Source organism: Zosterops lateralis, assembly GCF_965231275.1.
Source record: "Zosterops lateralis genome assembly, chromosome: 6".
In the NCBI taxonomy this organism is placed as follows: Eukaryota; Metazoa; Chordata; class Aves; order Passeriformes; family Zosteropidae; genus Zosterops; species Zosterops lateralis.
Window position 1 is genome coordinate 20,514,142 of NC_139761.1, and position 26,416 is coordinate 20,540,557.

The window sequence follows — 26,416 nt, forward strand, 5'->3', positions numbered from 1 at the left end:
AAGGTTTGCTTTTGTTGTCTGTTTCTTTTTACTCTGTTCTTCAAGAACATTCTCATTCTGCATTAAGACCATAACAGAACTTCTGTTCCAGCCGTCCCATCAAACATACCACGATAAATATATCTGTGTGTATATATATTATATTATTAAATTAATTTTTCTTTATTATTTTTTGTGTGTCACAGCAGCTTATTTTCTTTTATATAAAAGAGAAGGAAAAGGAAGAATAGGGCAAATGGAAAGACAGATGATCTGAAATGCCAAACTACAAAATTAAAATATTACATATGGAAAACAGTTATATGTCAAAAAAACTGCGTAATTTGCATTCCTTACACGTGTTTAGCTTTTCTGACATTTATTGGTCTTGTCACAAGTTGAACTCCAGTGGTGTCTTTCTGATCTCTTTATTAAACGGATTTATTATTATTTTTTGCATGCATTGCAATGTCACAGAACCAGAACCCAGAGGAAGGCTCCTTTATTTTTGCACAGTATATTCAGCTCAGAATGGTTAATAACTTTTAAGCATTCTTTTTAGAATCCTCCAAATCCCATTAACCATACTTTGGCTGTCTAATGCATACTGAGTGCTATACTCAAATACAGCCAATGACTGATCAGAACAGACCCAAACCCATCTGCTCTTCAGTTCAATTGCAAATACCGGAGCCAGATCCAAGAGAACCAGCTTCCCATGACAATTTTCCTCAGCACCACTCATCAGACACTTTCACTGCGTTGTTAGCAAACAACTTACTACAAGATGACGGATTCTAGAGACAATACAACCAGATATGCAGAGTAAACACCATGGGTAGCTTTTGAGTTCATATACGGTAATAGTCTCTCTTTATTTATTATGGATTTTTTTTCCGAGATTTCTTCTCGAGTCATGTCCTGGGTCACCCCCCACACCACTCCACTCCACTCTTTCCTCCCTCACCCAAAAGTAACCAAAGAAACCAAACAAAAAACAACCCAAGAAACAAACCAAAACCAAACCAAAAAAACAACAATCTCCAAAATCATTTATTCCCCTCCTCCAATCTCGAAAAATTATGTGTATGCTGGACACAGCCAGATCAGTTTGTTCAATATTTCTTTGTTGTTTAATAATGTTTGTATTTTTTTCTTTTTTTCCTTTCTTTTTTTTTTCTTTTTTTAAATAAGTAAACTGAAAAATTATTGATACAGTCAAGGATCACGAACATTGTTAAAGACTCACTTGGAGATATGAAACAAGTAAGCCATGAAGTCTTCTACCTTTGCAGAAAGTTCAGCGGAGGAGGAGATTTGGAGATGTCCAAGTTCACTAACAGAGCAGAGCTGTGCGCGCCATCTCCAGAACGCTAAGTGTGCTTTATAATACATTAGGGCAAAGTTTGCTGACTCCAAGTGATGACTTAGACATTAACAGTCACTGTTGAAATTTTTTCCCAATACTTTTTCCCACAAACGATATCTCCCAATCATCTCATTCGCTGCAATGGTTCTGATATCTCAGTTAAATCTCATTAAGTATTTATATATTTATATATAAATAATTATTCTTTTTTACACATAATACTCTTTGTCCTTGTTTTTCTGCTTCTTGTGGCCGCTCTTTGAGCTCTGCTGCTTCTCCTTCATGAGCGTGCCGTTGCTCTGGGCTGAGTTGCTGATGTAGTTCCGCGTCTCGTCCACCTGATAGGACCCCTCGTCCCTGTTCCTGTATTTGTACATGGCGTACAGCAGGATGAGGATGCAGAGGGCGGCAGCAGCCACAATGCCGACGACCATCCCCGTTGTGCTGCTCGACTCACGGACCACCTCTGAGGCCCCCGGAACCCGTCTGATTCCCGGCTCCGTGGGGTTTGCTGTGGGCACATTACGGAACATGGGGGAAGTGATTAGCGGGCTCTTCAGCTTTGTGCTGTCTAGCTCATAGGCAGTGGGCAACGGAAGCAAGACTATGTCAGGCTGGGGTTTGAGCTCACGGTTATTCATTTTGCCGGCTGGCAATTTGGGAACCATCACAGTCGAGGACGAAGCTGTGGAGCGGATCAGCTCAGGGGACAAAGACGTGGTAGTAGTCCTACCAGTTTCGGAGACTTTGTTAGGTCTAAAGTCCTTGGATTCCCACTTGGGTGCGTGTGCTTTGTAGCCACCTTCGAAGATTGAAGTGGAAAGACTCTTATCTGTTACCAAGGAGAAGGTGGTGTAAAAATCTTCATCATCAGTAGGGGGTAGGTTAGAGTCAAAGGTTTCCCCTGAGCCATACCCAGATATCACCAAGCCATCATCATCACAACCATCGCTGCCTTGGTCCGACAAGCAAGGTAACCCCGCCTCAGAGGTCATGGACAGGGACTCTTTGGTGGTCTCAATAATGGTGAGGAGGGGGCGAAAGGTAGGGGGAAGTGTAATGAAAGGTGCACGAGTAGCAATAGGAGGGATATCTATAGGGTCTTCTACAAGTAGAGGGATAACTAATTCACCTCCTGGGATGGAAAAGAGAAAAAAAAGAAGATTAGTACATTTTAATGACACAATGCACCATTTTCAGTTCGCTTAAGGGTGAGAGAGGATCTGGGCATTATGAAAAGGTGTCAGGGATCAGCTTTCTCTCTCTAGCTACACTACCAACATACATTCCTGGGGCTGCCTTTCATTGTTCCCTCCCACCCTGCTCGGACATTGGTAAAGTGCACGTTCCATTTCTTACCTACGCTAGGTATCTATAGTGAAATACTCTGATTTTTGTGGGCCCAAATTTTTTGGTTTTTGGAGATACTCTCAAGTGACTCTGTGGTCATCAATTTTTGGTATTGATCTTTTTCTAGCATTTGGTTAGAAGAATATTTAAATTACTTAGGACTGCCATAGACCAGTGTTCTCCTAGATATATTTTCCACCACTCATCTTACCAGTTTTTTCTCTTCTGATTATTTTAATTTAAAATAACAGTGGTATTTCTTCCCTGCCATTCTAATATACTCACCCTCTAAAGCAGAAAGTAACTCCTTTCCCTAAGATGTTTTCCATTCATCCATTTCTTCTTGATCATTGTCTGGATTTTAAATTGTAGGAAGTTTCAGGAAAGTGAGGGATGGAATAAGAACCAAGTACTTACTGGGTCCATGAAGGTACAGAGCTCTACTCAATGTTCATCTCTTTTTAATCTTTCTTTAACATTCTGTTTGACACTAGGAATGTCCCTTTCCTTGCATCTTTTGGGGCTACTAGTGCCATGCTATCTTCATCTTCCATTCTTCTTCATGTCCATTTACTATAATTTGATTAAAAATTAAGATAGATTTTATTGTGATTGACAAAAAAACTGAATAAGGATTTTGATGAACCAAGTCAGCACTTGAGTCCAGGATTGCACGGCAGAAGTTGTCTTCACACCTACTGTTATTTCTTGATAGGCAGACACCTGCAGTCATACTGATTTCGAACGTGACGGTTACCTGCCTACAGAGGGCTGAAAACACGGCAGACTTACAGTCTCCTCTTCAAGCAGAACAAGAAAGCTATAGATGTGACACTTGTACACTACAACAATATAAGCTGCAAATGAAATGAGAAAATCAGTGCATAATTTTTATGATTCGGATTCTGAGCAGTAATATTGCTACTTTTAGGGTAATAGCCCTGTGTTGTCTCTGTATTATAATGTGACTGCACCTCTACTTTTGAGTCTATGGTAGTTAACACTCCACTCTTTTATATTGTGGACTAAAAAAAAAAAAAAGGTGTGGAATCTTATTAATTTAGTTCTGATTATATAGTCTTTTGCTGACATACAGGTCATCAACAATTTTTTTTTAAAGTGAACTATATTGGTTTTGAAAGTTTGTGTATAATTTTTCCCTTGGATAATTTTTCTTTGCCTAGCCATTTAAGTAAGCAGCTTAAAATATAAATTGAATTGTTCAGCTGACACTATGGGAATCATCTAGATTTGTTCAAAGGAGTGCAACTCAGTAAGAACTATTCCTAATGCATAGGAAATTTTGATTTATACTCACCATTGCTTAAGGAGGATGTAAAAAAGGAATTATACTTTCTAAATAAATAACTCTGGATTTTAGTTATGTATTAATAACTGCTAATGAACAGTTTGGCATTGTTACAATGCTGAATACATCAGGGTCAAAAATTCTACTCTCTCAGATCTGCCCTATATATTACATGCACTTGTTTCCCATTGAATTCTGCCAGTAATGTCCATGGAACACCCATAGGGAATATGGTCTAAAATCAAAATACCTTCTAAATGTATTTGGAGAGCAATATATTTGAACAAATTGCACTTTGAAGATAGAAATATACTGAAAAAGGTATTTAACAGTATGATTATATCTGGATAGCTGAAATAGCAATATGGCTTATTCTTTTCCTTAATGGGAAACTAAGTGGTGACACAGTTTAATCAATTGAAACAGACGGAATTCTCTCAGAGGTACCACGGTAGAAATTATGCCAAAATAAGAAATGTGGTATACTTTGCATACCTTCATGAAAAGCTTGTTAACTTTAAGTTAAGATATGAAGGGCCAATTTGAACATTTTGTTTAGTTTTCTGAGCTTCCTCAGTATATTCATATATCTCTTTTGTTACTGCAGAGAGAATGAAGAAATAAGTATCAATGTCTCCAAACTACAAGCTTTAAAAAAAATTAATGTAAAAGACCCTAAAGTGTAGTCTGCCAAATGGTTACACTGCATTTTGTGCTCATGCATCTGAGCTGTTTTCTGAGCAATGCAGAAACTAGAGCATGTAATATGATTTATATGTGTCCAGAGGGCCTATCCATGGCTTGAGTAGAGCATCTATAATCTATGCAAACAGGTGGTCTCAGGATGAACTTGGAGTATGCCTTGGGGGGAAAGATCATCTGTGAGCCTGGTAAAAAATGAAAAAAAACCCCAACCAGTATTTAAGTGAGAATTACATCAAATTGCATGAGTCTGGAATTTAAGTTCCAGAAAGTCAGGGATAGTTAGTGTGCCTTTAAACAGTTTTTTAAGATTAGTATTTTGCTAATTGCAATACTCATCTGTGATTTTCACTCATCATCTGTGACACTCAACTGGAAAAAAAAAGTTTGTCAGCTTTTAATTGCTCATCTGGAGCCTTGAAGTGTCTTTGTTCTTAAAAGCTATTATACTGGCCTACAGCCTCAGTATGTAGTTGATCTGCCACCCATTGGAGCAATAATTTGGGTAGCTTCTGTCCAAAGAGAAGTTATTTTGGTCCTGTTAATGATTAATTTTCTGGAAGGAATCAGATGTATCTTACATTTAATATGAAGACCTTCCTTTTGCCTCAGTAACCTTTGCATTTAAAACCAGGTCATAGTTATATAGTTTTTGTTAGTATTGAGGACTTGAGATAATAACAAGACTACTGGAGCCCTAAAAATGATCACAGCCATCTTGGAATATTAAGTAAAGTTGATAGACTTGCTGTGATAAGTGGGGTTTTATGTAAGTGATGAAGAAAATAATGGAGCTTTTCGATGCCAGCAAGTCTGTTGGATGGAAGGCAATAAGACAGAGTCACGTCTAAGTTTTACAAGGCTTTCATCTCTCCATGTATGTGAGGAGAGAAATAACTTTCATACCAGGAGCACTGGATTAATTTTGATACAATTATTTAATCTTGTCACTAGTTTTTATTCCTAATTATCCAGTGATCCACACTATAGTTACTTGCATACTCAAGAAATTAAGAGACTGTTTAAGGTCCTTCATTAGGAATCACTTCTCCAGCAAGGAGTTAGTTATGTTTACTTTTGTGGGGTATCACAAAAGGTAGATGCAAGGGTGGTAATAATGTTTTGATTTTTATTTTTTTTATTGTCTGTAACAGAAGAAACTGAGACCAAAAAAAGCTGTGTGACAGTAAGTCAGAAAAAGCACTCTAGGTATAAAATCTGGCTTCTCTTTTATTGCATTGTTAGGCATCTGTGCAAAACTGACAGCCAACTTGAAGCAGTAGGTCTAACAGGATGCAAGCACAATGAATACTTCCTGGGGTATGTGATTTACAGAGGAATAAAAACATCCTTAAAAATGGCATGATAAAAATTCCATTCAGTATAAGAGAAATGTGTTGTTTAAGCATAACATGGAATGTAAATCCTGAAAAGTTCCCAGGAAAGTGTGAGAATTATGATCAGCAATATCTATGGAGCAAGTGCAGACTTTCATATCATACCTGCAAACAAGCCTGTATGTGGTGCTACATTTCTACATGTAAGACACGTGAGAGGGAGTCTAATGACCAACAAATTATGAGTGTGTGTAGGGGAAATCACCTTTCACAGAAAAAGGGCTGAGGGAGCATTAAGCTGCCTGGAATCAGTGGTCCTTTGATGGTGGAGTAGTGGTGCCCCTTGCCCAGGCCCCACGCCATTTAAAAGTAAACACTGAAAGATTCAAAAAACTAAACAGCCATTTGGTTGTCAAGAATATCTTATGCAGGATTTGGATCTTGAACGATTTGCTGTGGAAGGCAAATGTTTTATAGATTTAGGCCTCTAGAAAAAGCTGAAGAGGAGCCCCTGAAAAACCTTACATGACAATTTCGAATGGAAATATGTTTGAGAGAGGTTTTATGTTTGTCAAGTTTTCTCCTCACAATGTCTACCCATTTTTCAATTGCAAAATTAATGCTTTGCAGCCTTGAATAAAACTTAAAGGTTCAATTTCCAAATTGCTCTGTGCTATGAAAAAAGAAACCAAGAAAAAAAGAAGAACCAAGGCTGCAACCCAGTTTGGGCCATGGCTTTCAAACAAATATTCATGTAAGACTTAGATCTGTGTGTGAATGATGTAGGCTGTTTCCTGGTAGCTATAGATTTCCTTTCCCCTTTTTGTTCTGTTGGCTGTTAACCACCTGCTAAAAGTGTTCACTGGTATGCTGTGAGTTCAGGATTATTTTAGCAATCCAAAGATTTCACAAGGATTTTCCAGATTTATTCTTCACCTACTTTGTGCTTTCTCCCCTAAGCATGGAAGAGATGTTCTTGAATAGAAATATGTTTTTTAAAAAGCTCCTCTTGATGACACAATGCTAAAGAAATTAACAAAAGAGAAACAGATAAAATTGTTTCCTCTGCAGTGACATAGATGTAAAACTTATTTGTTCATCAATCGTGTAGATGAAAAAACAACAAACCCAAACCCCAAAAAACTTAAAACCAAACTGGAAGGGGCTCTGAGAGAACTGAAGTTTGTGGGGTGGCAAATCTTATACCAAACAGCCCAGTGGTTTGCTTGGCCTTCTCATTCCAGAAAGTGTGCATATATTAATTAAAAATTAGCCTTTTAATCTAACACACATACTACTTTAATGGAGTTGGGCTTTTCTTTAAACCACCAAGAGCACTGGGGATATATATGGTCTACTTAAGCCTTGGAGCTGCCCTGCTTTTTGCTTTATGAGTGTATTTATAGATATATAATTCATACCTCTGGAGCTGAGCTCCAGTCGGAGTCCTCTGCCACTGGAAAAGACAGAGTGTTTAAAATTTAATAGAAGCCTTATGAACTGTGAGGATGGTGTGGGTAAGCCAGGAATGCAGAGGGCACCAAAAAATACGATAAATAAAAGAACATGAAAAACTAGCAGCCGCTGGTTTTCTTCTTTGGAGCCACAACTACTTCAGTGGAGTTTTGGGTATCAAACTGGTACAGGACAAAAGACACACAAAAAGGAAGCCTGAAAGATTAATCTTCTCCTGATGATGATAAGGAACACACCTTATAGTATCTCTCTTTTCCAGCTGCAACTGAGGAGCTTTAAAATGTCATCCATAAAGGCTGTGCAAGTCATCCATTCCCGCAGGTACTTGAAATTCCGCATCCAAAGTTTGAAATTTTCATTCTATTCTTTTGATGTTCCTCTGAAATCTGACTCTATTTTTAATATGAAATACTTGCCAGAGAAATTATTCCTTACCCTTTCCCTCTCTGTATCAACACAGTAATTCCTTATTAAAAGACTGAGTTAATAAATTTTAGTCTAATGATATTTAGTTAATTCTGCTTTGAGTCCTCTGAGGATAAAAAGAGGAAATTATTCAGAATATAGTCTCTGATTCAAAGGAGAGATGATGCTAACACAAACCCTAGTCTAACATTCTCAATATTTTCTACTCTTGCAGTTGGAATTAATTGCAATTGATAGAGATTAATAGAGAGAAAAACATTATTTCCACAATGGAATACTGCAACTCTTTATCTCAAATATCTCCTTTTCATTTCAGAGATGATATAGTCCTCAAAGTGATTCTACAAAACTGCATTTCTGGTGGAGTTGGTTGAAAAGCATTTCCTAAGCTCCTCCCTCCAACTACATTAAAAGACATGAGTAAATGCAGCCTTTCCCAACAGATGGCTCATGAGCAACAGGAAGGTACATAGTTTGAGAGGTCATGAGTCCCAAGTTAATGCTGGGCTGTCTGCCACTGATGTAAGTTATTGGTCATGTTTGCAGAGTTTTAGTGAAACAGAACCTTCCAGAGAGGTCTTGACATCATGCCTAGAAGCAAAATTCTAGAGCGATTCTAGTATTTTGGTGCCCAGACACTGAGCTTCTCTGAACCAATTGAGGCATGCCCTCTTCTATCTCCCACCATTAGGTTAAACTTTTCTGATTACCTGGTGGCAGCTTCCTATTCAGTATAATTATTTATTGTGTTTTTAAAACAGTACCAATTGTCCCAGGGACTTGATGGTTGAATCTAATATACCTGCTGAGCACAGCATTACTGCACAGAAATGGTGAAAACATACATACTTACAAAGAAATACAGATTTCTCATAGTTCTAGTCACTGCCTTTTGAAGAAACTACTGAAAACCTCTGCTGTAGTAAGAAAATTTTAGTGATTCAGAATCTGTCTGCATCATTTCTGGATGATGCTATCAAGTCTGATACTAATATTAATATGGTGGGTAACTAACCTGGTAAGAGTACACTTGAGAGTATCATTTAGACTGGACATCAGGCATATAATCAGCAATGAAAAAATTTGCTAGAAATAAATAGTTTAATGGGAATAAAGTAAGAATGGTGTAGAGCTGCAATAGGAAAATCCAGAGGGGTACCAAAATGGCTAAAGAATTCCCATAAATTTTAACTTGACATGAAGGCTACACCACCAGGTTAAATACAATTTAAGTATCATGAAAAGAAGTAACATTACTGGTGATTTCTGTGGGCAAAGGGAAAGAAAGCTTCCAGAGGGGGACTGAGAAAGAATAGAACCAGACTGCCTCAGGCTCCTTCCCCCCGTCCTATGCACAATACAATATGGCAATCGACAATATACAAAGAGCACATAACATAAAGGCAAATACAAACTGATTAAAAAAATAAATAAACTTATATATTTTTCCTAAAACAAAACCATACACTAGAAAATAAAAATGCCACAGCAACAAGGTCAGAGAAAGGAAAAACAGAACAAGTAATTCACTTTATCAGCAAAAGAAAGATCAAAACCTATGAGAACTGAAAAAAATTATGAAAATCAAAAAAAAAAAATCCTTTAAAAAAAGGTAACCAAAAATACATAAAAATATTTAGAAAGCATACCACATTGATTTCATAACAGTCAACTTACATCAACAAATTGCCCGCATGTTTTTTGGCATGAAAGGAAAAATTTACAAAAGAAAGTTGTGTAAGAATGCTCTTGGACAAGTAGCATTGCCACATTCTTGTAACTTGCTTTTTTTTGCGTTGTTTCTTAAAAACTTTTTTAGCAAAATGTTTATTATTTCTTTTTAAATATATTTGTTTTACAACAAAGGGTGATACAGGGAGGCAACAACACATACATCCACACCACATAACATGAAAAGAAAAAAATCTTGCACCTTAACAGATTTGAACTTGTTGGGTTTTTTTTTCTGCTGTTTTTGGTTGTATTTTTTTATCTTATGTAAAGTTGTTAGCATATTGCAGTTGAAAAAATCCTGTACAATTTATTGAATTTACTTTAGCTTGTTTGCATATCTACACATATAATGTTTTTTGAAAAGCAAAGTTTGTCACTTTTTTGTCTTTTTGGTCAATTTGATATATATTTTTTTAAACATTTTCTTTTTTTCTATAATTTTTGTGTGTGTGTGTTTTAAGGAATGGATGACTGCACATAAAATTTTAACAATGCTAAAGAAAGGGGTGGTGAAGGGGAACTTATGGGAAGAAAAAATGCTTAGGGTGGATGGAGTGGGAGTGTAAAATCTATGAGTGTACTACACAGGAGATGAAGATGATGGGAGTGAATGTGTAAGTCAGTTGCCATGTCCATGTAAGGGCGGTACGGAGTGATCTAGCAGCATTAGAGCTTCTGGCTGTAAGGAAGGGATGGGCAATATACAAAAACAAATGAGCATATTCATGCCCATCAACAAAAAGAAAGAACAGAACTCTAACATTGACAATCTCACAAACCCTAAGCTGCAACTTCTTCAACATGCAAGTTACAAAAATTTAATAATTATAGTATTAATATTTACACTTTCATTAAAGGTTCTCAAATTATAAAAACAGTTAAGACTTTTCCCTACTAAAAATAGCAGTAAAATACATAAACTAATAATAATAATAGTAATAATAATAATAATAACCAGAGAGTAAAACAAAAAAAACAAGGAAACTAGTTTTATGCATTGGAATTAGAACAACTTCATCTGTAGCTACCCACAGCCTTCTTGTTCCAAGAATCATCTTTTCTGAAGTCCATCAAATTGACATCAGTATTCTCAGTAATTTGAGACAATCATTTCCTGAGTACATCAAATGTACTGTTTCAAATGTAAAGACTGTGTTTGCACACCCCGTCCCCACTGTCAAATTAGACTGGTTTTATATTCAGATTCCCTAGAGAATCTCAAAAATACAGCTGTAGGATTCTGCCAGTGAAGTAGTTCCTTACTTAAAGACAGAAATAGAGGGAAAAATTGCAGAAAACAATTCATAACTCTTTTGTTTTGTTTGTTTTTTTTTTCATTATTAGATTGGAACAAACCAAATCTAAGATAGAAATTCAACCATTGAAAAGAAATACATCAAAATATAACAATGTAGAGATATACTAAAAAAAAAAGCAAAAAATGAAGAAAACTTTGTTCCCAGGAAGAAGGGAAATAAGAACAATTGCTGGATTTCGAAATTTTATTTTTAAAGAAAAAATTATTTCACACACTTTCAAAGATGGACAAACCAGATGCACACATTGAAAGGAACAGACAAAGCAGTCTAGGGACACTTTCATAATTTCATTTTTTTTAAAATGATTGGATCATCTTTCCTTCCATCCCCCTCCCATTCAAATATGTTTTCAAATGTTGGCCAAAAACCCCACCACCCTTGAGTGTTGCTTTTTTTTTTAATACATCTTTTTTATCACTTAGTTTTAAAATAAACATGGAGAGGAGGAAAAAAAAAGAAAAAGACGTGCAGCCTGGATGTACGTCATAAATAGACATAGAAAAAGATAGAAGAAATTGGCTGAGATCGACAAATGGGTTATATAATAGCTTAATTTTACTGTAGGATGTTAATAATAATGCATGCTTAAAGTAAGTTGCATTTAGGGAAAGTAGAAAAACAGAAGAGCAAGCAAGGATTTGGGGGGCGGGCAGGCAGAAGGGAAGGGGTGGACAGGGAGTGTACCATCCATGCCTCTCCAGAAAGGGCAAAGCACATTCCAGCAGGATCTCTGCATTTCTGGGGGAGGTCAGAAGGGGAAAGGGTGAGGAGAAATTATAAGCTGTGCTAGGATAAACTTTTCACCCTGGCTGTGACCTATTTGAATTCCCTCAATACACCAGACTCCATCCCTTGTTCTGACTCTAATTATCTAAGGCACACCTGAAATCAGTGACATTTATTTTTCTGCCTAGCATTAAGACAGAGATTACTTTCTCCTATGCTACAAAAGTATTAAAAGTTCAAGAAGATACTACTAATTGGCTCTTTCCTAAAACTGTATCCCAGATACTGTGTGTCCTAGAGGGGTCCTCAGCTTCCTCTGAATTCCTTAATGACACATATGATATTTGCATTTTTTGTGTATAAAGACCATCACCTAGATATCAGAGTCCTTCCAAGAAGGAACTCAGGACCCCAGGCAAACAAACTGTCCTGTTTGGTGTTTTAAAAGACAAAAAAGTTACATATAAAGCTCTGGACCCTGCCTAAGATTAGTCTTTCCAGGAGGTGGAAAAATCAGGCTGTAAGCACTGCATACACCTTAGTTTTGCATCAGGAATGTCAGCAAGATCATTCCATAAGTCATCATAAGGTCATGGTACCACCAATCAGTTGAAGTGGGAGCTATCTTGAGATTGAATTTCTGGGAGTAATTGGGATGTCCTCCCTGTGGAGGTAGCCAGGGGTACTTTTGTGTAGATATGATATCAAATAGATACGATTTTTGGTACTTATTAACATGAGGAGCAAGAGCACCTCTTAAAGCCACTGATCAGTGTTAGTTCTGGGGAATATTAAATAAGTATAAATCCCACAAAAATTAAATATCCTGGGTTGGTTTTAGATGTATTACTGAAAACTGTCCAGTTCTGAGAGGAGTTATATAAGAGCTCTACTTCAGAAGCGATGAGGTTGCACTGATGAACAGCACAGTGCAGCTGTAGCTGGAATGTACCATGCCTATGCTGGGAGGCTACACTGGACCTATCTCCTACATCCCTCTGGTAAACGTGTTAGGAAGGGAAGAGGTCAAACAATGGAAGGGGAAACCTGGTCAGGGTTATCTCAGGGACAAAACATGCAGGTTACAGGAAGCAAAATTTTGGAAGATTGGGGGATTCATTTGTGGATTGGGAAAAAATGGTTAGGAATAGGAAAAAAATTTGCAGAAGTGAGGCTTTTTTAGACCTCACTGGAGATTTTGTTTGGCAAGGTTACAAGGCTAGTGTCCCTGGACATCACTCTCCACCAGGATTCTGAGCCTCTGGTTTAATTGTACTTAGGGAGTTTCACAAAGAGGCATTTAAGCTTTGAATTTTAATCAGTATTTGTCATGACTTGCAGCTGGATTTTCAGAGCAGTGAAATATCCCCCTTCAGCACATCAGAACTGAGTGCCTTCTCTTTGATGCAAAACAGACTGTAAGGCATGGTCTGGTTGCCAACTGTGCAGTCTATGTCAGGCCTCTCCAGAAAACACTTATGCCCTATTTCATGATAAACGCCTAACTCATTGCATGAGGGTCTGGAAAAGCCTTTTACTGCCTGAAAGATCAAAAGAGAGAACCACAACTGGAGCCAGAGACACTTAAAGAGATGACAAGATTTTGTAAAGGAAATCTTGATGTTAGCCTTACAAGAGGATTTGAAGGGTGCTAAACAGTTTTTTTATTTGGTCAACACAGAGGTGCTTGAATAGAAGTAGAATTCTTCAGAAAATCTGGGTCCAGCAATTTCTGTTGAGGCTGGGAAAACCTTCATCAGCCTTTAAAAAAATTCTGGCTGTTAATTGCCAAAACTAGATGTCCTAATTTGAAAATTGGATCCTAAATGCTTCCACACAAAGCTACAAGATACTATTTTATTACTGAACACCTAGCAAATTATTACTCAGAAAAACAAAGACTAAAAAGCATAACTAATGCAGCTTTTTTTTCCTCCATTTGTTTTCAAAAACTTAAAGTAGATCAAAGGACTGGGAGTATAAACATCTGTATTATCAAAGCTTACAAGTTTCTTGCTTGAAGGATTGAGCTGATAGCCAGTGTTCTCAAATGAAAAAAAATCCATATGTCAACAGGGAAACAATTATACAAAAAGCCCCTTGTTCAATGACTTCAGTGATAAAGTTTTATTATACTATTTTTTGCTTTCAAGTTGGATTTTAAAGGAAATGAAAAAAGTGAAGGTAATGTACATTTCTCTGTGTGTGTGTTTGTGTTAAAGAAGAATATGAAAGATGGATGATAAATTAGGATCTAGGACTGCACTACTGTACCCAGGTTCATTCGGACCTCTGGAACTTCCATGTCTTTTACCACTGTAGTCACAGAATCACAGAATTACAGAATCACAGAATATGCCGAGTTGAAAGGGATCCACTAAGATTATCAAAGTCCAGCTTGTGACCCTGCACAGCACCATCCCCAAGATGAGTCCCATTACGCACCCAAGAGTATTGTATAAACACCTGAACTCTGTCAGGTTTGGTGCTGTGACCATTTCCCTGGGGAGCCTGTTCCAGGGCCCAGCCACCCTTTGGGTGAAGAACTTTCTTCTAATATCCAACCTGAACTTCCCTGACACAACTTCATGTCCTTGTGTTCCATTAAAGCTGACAGTTTCTCTCTTCCCTAACACACTCAATCCCACGTAATTTGAGTTCTGTCCACTGCAACACAACTCCTGTTCCTCCTGCTTGTACTAGCTCCCAAAACAACGTGTTCATTCTTGCATGCTTTTACCTTTCATAGTGTTTTCCAGACATCCAGCCAAACTAATGCTTAGCATACGACAAGTAACAAATAGATTATCGATAAATAGAACTAAATACTAAGTTTCAAAGCAAATCCTCTTCCCTACACTCAGCTCAGAATAAAAATCTGTTCCTGTGATTCCCACCAGCTATCTGCACTAATTTAAACTGCAAGAGAAGTGTATTGAATTAGCTGGTCCACTACAACACACAGAGATAGGAAAAGCCTAAGAATATAAATTAGTTATATCACTTCCCTTGCACCAGGTGTTTGTACTGGTAGAAAGCTCTCTCATTCTTAAGCCCACGGGCACATCTGAAGCTTAGAAATAGAAAAAAGCAATCCATAGTAAGAATATCTATATGAGAACGACTGGCAAAGTCCCACATGCTGTTCTGTTTGGATTTGTGTGTAAGAGTTAATTAGTGGGGCTTCTTTATAGCAATGAGCTAAAAAACTATCATCAGAAATGAAAGCACATTTATAGCTCTGAGAGCTAAGAAAATCATAAGGCTAAACTGCCACAGGAGTAAAGAATTTTTCAGGTGTTTGCCATAAGCTTATTATCTCTTCACAGTCCTCCAAATCAAAGAGTATTTGATGCTTCCAGTGCTAAGCAGCCCAACCAATATCACTGGCCTGAAAGCATTCTTCCCATGCATCTCTAAACTGTCTCTTTCTCCAGGGAGAAAGATCTGATGTGTTTTTTCTTTTGAAAGACTGAAGATTGATATTTGTAGTCAGACCAGCTAAGGCTTTTTTTTTAATGTAAAGCCAAACTTATTTAATCCTAGAAGTCAGTTAAATGGAAAGAAGTCTTTCTGAAGGGATTTTGCAACCAAAACCCAGATTCTCATACTGACAAACTCAGCAGCAGATTGTCATCCAATAATTTGAGTGGGAGCAGGAATAGCTTACTGTTTTTGGTGTAAACACATGTAACAAAAGCTTTCTGCATATTTATGCAATACTAAAATGTACATAATTTTCTGCTAATCCACAAAAATAGAGCAGCAAGGCTATATTAGTGTCTCCTCTTTCTTCAGTATATAGCTATGAAGCAGACAGGTAAAAATACAAGTCCAAATCCTAGCAAATACTTCATGACTTCTGCATATCTTCTCAGCAGTAGTGTCCTAAAAAGTCACATACTGTTGGACAGATTGGATCAATGGCCTGAGATAAACTGTATGAGGTTCAACAAGGCCAAGTGCTGGGTTCTGCAACAACCCCAGGCAGTGCTACAGGATGGAAAGTGGCTGGAAAGCTACCTGGCAGAAAAGGGTCTGGGTGTGCTGGTCAACAGCAGCTGAACATGAGCCAGTGTGAGCCCAGGTGCACAAGAAGGCCAGTGGCATCCTGGGCTGTGTCAGCAATAGTGTGGCCAGCAGGACCAGGGCAGTGGTTGTCTCCCTGTGCTGCTGAGGCCACTCCTTGAGTTATGTGCTCAATTTTGGGCCCCTCACTGCAAGAAAGACACTGAGGTGCTGGGACATGTCCTGAGAACAGCAACAAAGCTGGTGAAGAGTCTGGAAAGTCCTACCAGCAGTGGCTGAGGGAGCTGAGATTGTTAAGCCTGGAGAAAAAGAGGTTAAGGTGAGAGTTTATCACTCTCTACAACTATGTGAAAGTGGGTTGTGTACTTTAGAAGCAGGCAGAACCCTTTACCAGTGCGATATTTTTAATCACTTGCATACTAGGCTACATTTACCATTTCTGTTTAAAGTTCCTACAAAGTAATTGAATTAATCCCTAAAACAGCATAAGCACATTACATTTTCAAAGACTGCAGCTAATCCAACCACAAGTAACTCAGTGGATGGAACTTCCTCCCTTGCTTTTTGAGAGCAGGACCCAAAGCATAGTAGAATCACTGGTAAAAGGTTTCCCTTGCAATGAACTTTAATTTATTTTCTGAAGGAAAAGTAGTGATTCCAGTTCTGCTTTCAATAACCCCTCTTCTTTTAGTATTTCCTATTTCTGTTACAGACATAAATCAGTGCTGGGAAGAACCTGTGTTTGCAGCTTGTATCCAGAGATACTGTTCTTTTTATCTTGGAGCTGTAAACAAAATAAAGCAAAGAAAAACCACACAAAGAAAAGTGTTTTCTACTTCTTGGATGGCTAAATAATCCAGGGACATCCCAGGCATTACTTATGTCTCTGGAAGACATTCAAGATCTAAAGCATTCCACTTCAGAAGTCTCCACTGATGCAGATACACCTTATTTTTGGGAATCAGTACAACCAGAGACCTTTAAAAGTGTACACACAGTACCAAGGAAAGTGTTGGACAAGTTCTAGAAAAGAACAGGGATGTTAATGTCTAAGTTGGACTACACAAACATGGTTATGAATTCCAACTAAAAACAATACACAATTTCCTAGGTAATTTATCAAGCTACATAGTGCAATTACTGAGAAGAAATAATGAACCGTGTCTTTTCACCATTGTGAACATCAGTTCTTTGTAAAATGTAGAATTAAGAGAATTTACAGTGTGATGGTTGGGAAGAGGCTTATTCCAGTAGGCTTTGAACAAAATTAATTTACCTGTGCCTTCACACCTAAACTTATTTATTTTATAAATTGCAGGGCATGATAGGGATTCTTATAGGCATGTTTTATTCTACTAAGTTTAAGCAATTTTAAGTTCCCTCCTAGAGTAATTGGGATGTAAGGGTTTAAGAACTGAAACAACCTATTCAAGCACATGTTAAAAAATGACATTAAATCAGGGATTAATAAGGTCATCTTCCAAATGATGGAAGCAGTACAGCCATGCTCATAATGTTATTTTCCTCATGGTACAAGAAGCCTTTGGAAGTCCAGAATTGAGTCCTAGGACTATGGGACTTCAGTCTCCTAGTCAGACAAAAACAAGGCAAAATAGTCCTCAGAATTAATACAAGGACTGCCCCACAGCCACCCTAAAAGGCTATGCCAAATTCTCCATCAGTAAAATGAGCTGATGTTGCATACACTAAGGCTTTAATCCCCAGTAACCTGTAAAAGAAAAATGCTACATAAGAAACTGTTACTGATGAGAAGTTCACTACCAAGCAGTAGAGTGCTGACAGGTTCTAGAAAATTACCACTGGGAAGAAAACCCTAGGTAGAAACCCTGATAATCTGTACACATTAATAAACAGAACCCCAACTCTTCCTCTGGAAAGGAAAAATTGAGTGCCAAGCTTTTCAGTGTTATGTTAGGTGTTGTTCCCTCATACCACTTCAGACAATGTGAGATGCTCTTTCCTTTTGATTTTAATAATGTTTAAAAGTACTATTGAGATTTCAAGCAGAGGTGTTTGGAGACGGAATGGCAAATGCCTATTAATCCACCTTTGACGTCAATTCTCCTACTAGGCAGCAGTTGTGACTGCATCAGACATACAATAGAGCTAACTAATGTATGAGCTATCTAGTGCTGAAGCACTGCAGGGGAATCCTTTGTATAAGAGCCTCCAACATGTGAGCTAGTTCTGTCTATCATTTAGAAAAGACAAGAGGGGATGGTGCTGTGACTCAGGCATTTGGGAATGGATTTTTGGCAGGACCTCTTGTTTGTTTGTTTTTACAGGCAAGTTTAATACTAGCCATGCAGTGCAGAAGCATAGAGAGGGTGCTGTTTTTGCAAATTTTCTTTTGAAAGTTCAGGATTACAGTAACGGAAGGCTGCTGCAGGCAAATTTGAATCCTCTTTTTCAACAACGTGAATGACTGGAATAAATTCTACTGTGATTCAGAAGCCAATGCTTTAAGCTGTTTATCAGAGGCTGCATTACAGCAAGAAAGTGGCTGTGAAGGGTATTTGCTCTGTTTTCATAAAAGATTGGATTAGAAGAGAAATAGATCTCATTCCAAAAGTTAACTTACTTTAGTATTGATGATATTAGTATCTGGGGCCCCCAACATAAGAGAGAACTGTTGAAGCAAGTCCAGAGGATGGTCATGGAGCTGAGGGCTGCAGCTTGTTTCCTATGAAGACAGGTTGAAAGAGCTGGCACTGTTAGGCCTGGAAAAAAGACGGCTTCAGGGACACCTTCCAGCACCTTTTTCCAGAACCTAAAGAGGGCCCACAAGAAAGCTAGAGAGGGACTTTTTTATGTAGTGATAGGACAATAGCTTCAAAACGAAACAAGGTATATTTAAATTAAATATTAGGAAGAAGTTCTTTACTGTGATGGTGGTGAGGCACTGGGATAGGTTTCTCAGAGAAGCCCCATCCCTGCAAATGTTCAAGGCCAAGCTGGATGGAGCCCTGAGCAACCTGGTTTAGTGGAAGGCATGCTTGCCCATAGTGGAGAGATTGGAAGTAGATATTTGAAGTCCTTCCCAACCGAAACAATTCTGCGATTCTATACTATGATAATTGTACCTATTTCAGAACCACAGGTAAAGCCAAAATGTCCATGAATAAAGCTGAGGAGATAGACACCCAAATTCTTCAGATCCATACAGACTTTTTAAACAAAAATTCAGGATGACTGCTTTTTGCTATTGATTAATTCTGCTTACCTCATTTGTAAGCTGGGATGCCTTGGCATTCTTTCTCCCTAATCTTCACACCATGATAATGTATATCCCACTATCCCAATAGATTGTTTTCTTCTTTTAGAGAAGCTGAAGCACTACCTTTCAAAATGGATGGAGAATTGGAATGGGGTGGTGGGGGGGATGTGAGGGTATGCTGTGCATTTGTTTTTTTAACCAACAGTTAATATTCATACACCAGGGCAAGGTCAGATTGCTGTGGAATTAACATTTGAAGGGATATAGAGTCATACATTTGAATATGTTTTCCATATGATTGCTTACTGTATTACCTGAAGTATTTACATTTAAATTTCAGGGTAATTGTTAGAAAATCAACTGAAAAATTACTGCATAGCTATTAACCATCGTGTCTGAGCTTCATGGTTTAGTAATTCTCAGGAGCATAAAAATCATGAATACCTGTGAAATGAAAGTTAACTGCAGATCAAGTCTAATAGGATGGAAAGTTAATTAAAAGAAGCTAAAAAAAATCTTATCATATTAGGCTTTCCTCTGCTATGAAGTAAGACATTGTATGGTTAGATTTTAATAGGAAAGTCTATTACTTTCTCATAGACTCTAATTTCCTTTATCTGTATGAGCCACAAAATTTTCTCATGCAGAATTATTTTTCTGATGAATTAATTATTTCTATTCATATTCTTAGTCTAACTGACGGTCTTAAGCACAATCAAAAAAGAGATGAAGCTGGAAACATTATGTTAATAGAACAAACACTTTATTTGAGCAATTCTGCTATTGGCAAACTTGCAGCTTTGAACTTTGTGAATGGAACAAAAAGGTGTTCAAAATCTAACCTTATTGCCCTGTGATTTACTGCCTTATTAGGGTATTAATGAACAGCACTGTTTTGAAGTTAGAAGAAACATTTCACCTTCAAAAGGCTCATTATAGATACTTGAACCTGTTGCTTGCCTTCTGCAAAGGACATTAAATGAGAACAGACACATGGACCAACATTATATGAAGAAGAACTGGCAGATTTGCCAGTTACTTCCAGTGCCTAAACAATTCCTGCTAGTCTTTCATGGTAAATTTAAGTGTTTAATGCAAAGTGGCTTCTTTTCACAACCTTCCAAGGCGTTGAATTATTCATCAAAATGGAAGCGTGCCAGAAGCCAAATTATAAGTTGCTATTGCTGTCTTATAGCTCTATCACAATTCTTTATTATTGTCTTATTTCATTGTCTGGTAATTTAGAAGTGGTAACCTCAGCTGAAAAATACTGAGAAAGGGAAGCAAGTGGCAAACATACAACTACAAAGAGCAGAATTCAGCACAGTAGCACTAAGCTTTGAGATAAGATGACAGTTGTATGTGCTCTGCCTCATAGGTAGGGAGGTACAACATGGAGTTAATTGGAAAAAACACTTCATTTCTACTCTTTCCTCAGCTTCACCTTTCTCTTAAAAAAATACATTTCACTTCAAAGCTCTACTGTGGTGCTTCCTGCTTATTATGTCCCAGTGTATGATTTTCTAACCTGAAAAATATCTACTTCCAACTCTAAAGATATTCTTCATACCAACTGGTGGCCAACCCAAGCCAGAGATGTGAGAGATGAGTTCAGGTCTCCTATCATTATCACTCAAAAGGAAAGACTGTAGGTTAAGGTATGTAATCAGTAACCTTGTAGCTACCCTATTGCCTTCAGAGATCTTACAGAAATAGGACTGACTGAACTTTTAAATTGAACATGGATAAATGACTCCACAGGAAAAGTGAGGGACAGATTGGAACCCATTCCCTAATCCTAGTACTGCATGGATTTTGCAGGGATCATCAGGATACAAAATCTTAAAAGTCAGTGGACTGGTCTCTAAAACCAAACACACAGATCAGTGAAGAGGAGGAAACACTTTCTGTTTGCTCATCTATGGCATTCAGATATAGATATGGGTGAAATTATTTCTTTTGATTAAAAAAATACAGCTTTGCATAATGAAAAAACCCAATTTTATTTAGAAACATTTCCTCTCCTTTATTAATGCAATTCTTCTTTTAAACTCAGCAGTAGCTTATCCTCCTTCCACCGTGGCAACAGTTGCATGTCCTACAAGTAATTTTCTCCCTGCCTTGCTCCTTGTTTCTCTCAACTAAAGTTTGTTAGTGAGATACCTAAGGAAGCATCCTTTTAATGTCTCTGATTATGATATTCACGAAAAGCAGACAATAGCATTTATCACTCTTACTAAAGGTCTGAAAAGTTTCTCACTTTTGCAAATGCAAAACACACTTCAAATCTGAGATAAACAATGCCTCTGCAGTAGTTAGCAGTGCATTTCTGGTCACCTTACCTGACATATAGGGCTGGGTGCTGTGTTAGATAAGATCAAGAAGATCCATAACACTATCAAGTGCAGAAATAAAAATGGAAGTAGCAATGGTTTACTTTAAAGACAGTAAAAAAAAGCAGAACGAGGGTATATCCCCGCTCCCTTCAAGAATATTAATGTGCAGAATACAGATGCACCAGCTGGGCTCAAAAAATTAAAAGTCAAAACCTGAAAGTCAGAAGCTGCCTGATCTCAGAAAACCAACAGGCATTCCTTATGTATTCAAACAGTGTAGAATAAAGCAGAGCATTGTAATGAAATACAGTAAAAAATGTAGATGATACGCACCTTATGAAAACAAGCTGTTGTATTTGACAGTTGAGCTTTGAAATGCTCCAGCTAAAGTCTCTCCTCTCTGTTAAATCATCTGGACTTCTTTTTCCATTCTGTGAGTTAAGGTCTAGCTAACTCTAGGAAGTGATATTTTTTTCACAAATAACTATACAAATTTAGCCCTAATACCATGAACTGCTAAATACTTTCTACTTTCATTAATCCCAAGTCACTCAACATCTCATCGGGCTGCCAGTTTTTCCAGACATGTGGTTAATGCAATTAGCAAATATGCATGCACATGCATACATACAGGAATCAATTTTTTTTGCATTTTTTCTACTATGAAAGTATTTAATTTGCATCCAAATTCCAAACTGCTATAGAGATCCAAGTGCTGACTCCTTCCTTTCCCAAAAGAAAAAATCAATATCCTGTTCACAAGTGCTGTGGACAAAAGCCTTGGAAGAGAGTTACAAAACAAGTGAGGAATGCAGCAGAAACTTTCTGCTTTTGGTAATTTAAGCCTATTACCAAATGTAGTCTCCCAGGAATTCCTTGTACATACAATTGGGTTTTTTTATATATATGCTATGAATCACCTAATCCACTTTTTCTGATCTAATGTTCAGTTCTGGCAAACAATCTACTTTTGAAATTTAAGAGCATGATTTACTACTCAACTGCAGCAATTTAACACTGAAAATGCTTATATGCATTATTGCTAAGTTACATTAGCAGTAAATGAGAGGTACAGCATGTGTATCATTTCTTACAGTGGAATCAGAGAAACGTATAATATGACATGCAGTCCATCTCCTGGGGACAGGACATTACCAGCACTCTGTTTTCAAATCTAAGATATTTGCTAGAACTATGTGAAATCTGTAATCATGTCACATAACTGAACAATACTTACAGGTTTTTCATGTGTATTTACTATGTATTACATATGTATAAATATGTTTATACATACACACATATATATATTTCTTTTTCTTTGCTTTCAATTTCCAGCACCTTTCCTAGTGCTTCAGTCAGAGATGTAAAGCTCAGGTTTATTGGATTTTATAAAAGGAAACTGCATTTGCCATCCCTTAATCCTTTCCTGCAAAGAATCTCCTTCCTCCGCAGCAGTTCCCTACGCTTATTAAGCTTCCCAACTGCATTGAGAACTCAGGCGCTGTATAAGCAGACGCGTCACTGTAATGGAGCAGAGAGATAACAGAGCCTCTCTACTTGGCTTTGTCGGTACTACCCCTGAAATTATGTGTACACTTCTATGCATTTCATTACCAGAACAGAACAGCACTAGACAATACAAAAGAGAAAACCGATAAAGAGCTGCTGTTCAACAAGGAACAAAAATCATCGCTCTAAGTTGACGTCTAAAATCTTTGCCTTTGCTGTAGATCACTTCATCATCTTGGTTTGCACTTGCTGAAATCTCCCTTGAATTAGAAAATTGATGTAATATGACACACAGAGTAAAAGCTGTCATTGCTCTAACATCCCCAGAAAAATGACCTCCTGGTGTGTGTATCTGTCTGAAGATTTAAGAAATCCGTAGGATCAAAATACAACTTTTGTTTAAAAGTGGAGGAGAGGATTAACTAAGGTTGGAAACTGAAAGAAGAATTAAGACTCCAAGGTCTTACTTCAAGTTCTGCCATTCAGATAAACCTTAAGGGCTCAGTCTACAAAAGGATTAACTATCTCTTGTCAGTGTATAAATCTAAAATTTACATCTTAGAAGCACATGCTCAACTGCTCTAATATCCACAAAGCTCCCCTTAGCTGCTAGAAAAATTATGACAATATAGCTAAAAAAATGTTGTTGGGGCTACTGGACACTCACATATTCAGCCATCCCCAGGATATAATTACTAAAATTCGTTAAAAAATAAGCATCTTAAATGTGCAGCTGGCATCAGAGATTAAATGCCAATAAAATACAATAAACAATATTGCTTGTATAGGGATTTTAAGGCAAAAGCCATAGGTACCAATAGCAATTGATATTCTGAAGAGAATCAAAAATCTGGGCCTTCATAAAATGTCTGCTTTACAGTAGTCCAAATGGTTTTGACCTGACTTGCTGCTTAGACTCCTAAATAATCAGCTTTAATGAAATGTAAACAAATTTGGTTTGGAAAAAGAAACAAAACTGTTCAAGTTCCTCAGGATACTTTAAACATTTCATGTGAATATGTGTTCTTACATGAGGCACGCCAAGCCTGGCAGGTCTTAAAGAGTTTCTTAAACTATCTGAGTTGGCAGCTTGTGTTTGGACACTTGCCACCTACGAAACAGGCCAAGAGAAAACTTGCAGCTTGTCATCAGGAAGGAAAGGTCATCTGAGAGGCAAAGGAAAAAAAGTCACTGGGAGAATAAAAAATCTACTGGTTCAACAGTAAATGAGCTATGGATGACTGGGATTCATTTCTTCTGTACTATCACATCTTTGTGTTTGCTGTGGATAGCACTACCAGGACACTCATTCTTCAGCAGAGAACTGTGTAAATCCTTTTCAGAGGAGGCAAGATGGGGAAAAAACTGCTATACCGGGATTCCCTGCTATTCTTGCATGGAGGAAAAATTACTAACAGAGTGAGTTAGACACATAAATGGCTGCTTTTATCTTTCAACAATCCCATTATTAGAATAGAGCTGCTGCAGGCACAACATCTGCAGTTTGTTTTACCATCTGTTTCTAAAAATATCATCTCAGTGAAGGAGACTTTTTTTCCTGTCTCTCAAAATCATTTTTGTTTGCTTTTTATTTCCAAGGGAGAAATGATGGATTTGGAAACAGCATATGTGGGAAAGATCACTCAGCTTCAGGGGTGGACTTTACCATTGCTATTCAAAATACAATGAAAAGCTGTGAACAAAACAACTGAGAATTTTGAAATGTACTGGCTCAACTCCTTTGATAAATGTAATCAAAGGGTTTAGTCTTCTAACATAACTTGTACAGAGCTAGTGACAGATGTTTCCTATGGAGGAAAGTATGGTTTAATGATCTGGGGAACCTAATGGGGGAGAAAAGAAATTGAAAAACTGAAAAGAACTATAAGAAGCTCTGAAGTTATTTACAGGTGAAGTTTAGTAGTCATATTTTCAGAAATAAAAAAAGGAGACAAATGAAGTGGGGGGCCAAAAGAAGTCCCCATAAAATACTTCAAAACTTAAGTTTACTTTGTTTCATAATGACAGATTTTGTTCAAATAGAATTTTCACTTTCTATAAAGCACCAATTTCAAAATGCAAAAAAGTAATCAAACCCAGCATTTTAGGGGACAAGGATCATTTTCTTGTTTTGGATATGACCCAGACAGCTCAGAAGAGACTAGATGGAGTCTCTACTGTATTTTGACAGCACCGAATCTTCATTTTTTACTAAAAAAGAACTAAGGCTGAATATCTTACACTACTTTTCAGTCTGAATTCCTTTGGGGCTTATTTGGCATATTTAAGCATGTGATGTAAAGGGTGTGAGAGACTGAAATGTTAAAGGTTAAAGACCCCAAAAATTGGCAATTTGCAAAAGCAGCGGGTGCTTTGCTGAGGTCAGGTTTGCACCCCCACACCAAAGGGGCAGAGGAGATTTTTGGGTGTGTGGTGGTAAAACCCCTGATCTGCATTAGAGCAGCCCCAGTGCCAAGGAAGGAAGGAAGGGCCCTCCACCAGTGCCCTGCATATGACCCACAATGTTCCAGGGAATGCCACCCATCAGCCATGGGAATAAGGGCAGATCGGGTAGGATGGCCAGTTCACTGAACAAAGGAACACTTTATTTTCTTTCAGATACATACATACTCCCACTGCACTGACTTTTCTCCAGCTGTCAAACCTTTTTAATCCTCTCCACAGGTCTCTGAGAGTCCCCAGAACCCTGGCAGGGGTAAATGATTCAGAACCTTGCAAAAGACACCTCCCTGCTGTGAGTTCAGATGCGTGACAGGGATCCTCTGTTTCAGACTGTGCCCAGATCTCAAACCTGAGTCACACTTGCCCTCACTCACAAAACACCTCCCCCAAAATGATGGGATGTACTAGCAGCTTTCTGAATTATATAAAAGCCAAATACTTGAGCTAACAGAACACAGCAGGAGCATGAGAAAGAGAATAAGGCAAGATTCAATCTATTTGTTCCACATTTGCTTATAAAGCTCCTAAGGAAGTTTATTCTACTATTTCAGTTCCTCAAAATGCTCCTTTAGCCAGAACATAAACATGGCATTAACAGATGTATAAATATACATACATGTACAGAGAGAGAGTAGTGTGTGCACGTTTTGCAGTATATTTATCATCCCTGTCTTAGCACTAAAAAAAATCAGCATCCAGGAGAACCATGGATTCTAGGGGAAATACTGGTATCCAGGCACTCTACAGTAGACTTGTTACTGAATGGAGAGAAGTCAGAAGAAGAGAATAAAATTATATTTTGATACATTAGAAAACAACATGAACTATTTACAAGACTGTTTTTGCTCTTTTCATCGGTCAAATACAAAATTCAGGAACTCCCCAAGACTTCGGAAGTGAAATAAGTAGTTGCTAAAACTAGTATCTAAAATCAGTCATACTGGGGTCAGTACTGGGGAAAAATCCTGAATGATGGATATATATATATATCTAAAAAAAAGCTCAAGATCACTAAAACTATTTTGCATTTCTGTTGCCCCTCAAAGACAGAGCAATCTTTGCCCATTTTTTAATGCCTCTGACATTTATTGTTCTGGCACTGAGTTGGAATGAA

General features: G+C 37.6%; 1 protein-coding gene across 8 annotated transcripts in view; it reads right to left on the reverse strand.

Moving 5' to 3' along the window:
- Nucleotides 1–1,557: 1,557 nt before the first annotated feature.
- NRXN3 (neurexin 3) overlaps nucleotides 1,558–26,416 on the reverse strand; it is a gene marked incomplete at both ends in the record, with an annotated part of 894,319 nt that continues 869,460 nt past the window's right edge. For 4 of the 8 annotated variants that reach the window (XM_083864468.1, XM_083864469.1, XM_083864473.1 and 1 more), the window contains one exon: nucleotides 1,558–2,483. In XM_083864468.1, the coding sequence (XP_083720594.1) occupies nucleotides 1,558–2,483 (926 nt within the window). The remainder of the gene's footprint in view (nucleotides 2,484–26,416) is intronic. The other 4 variants (XM_083864470.1, XM_083864472.1, XM_083864471.1 and 1 more) reach the window with 1 other exon arrangement.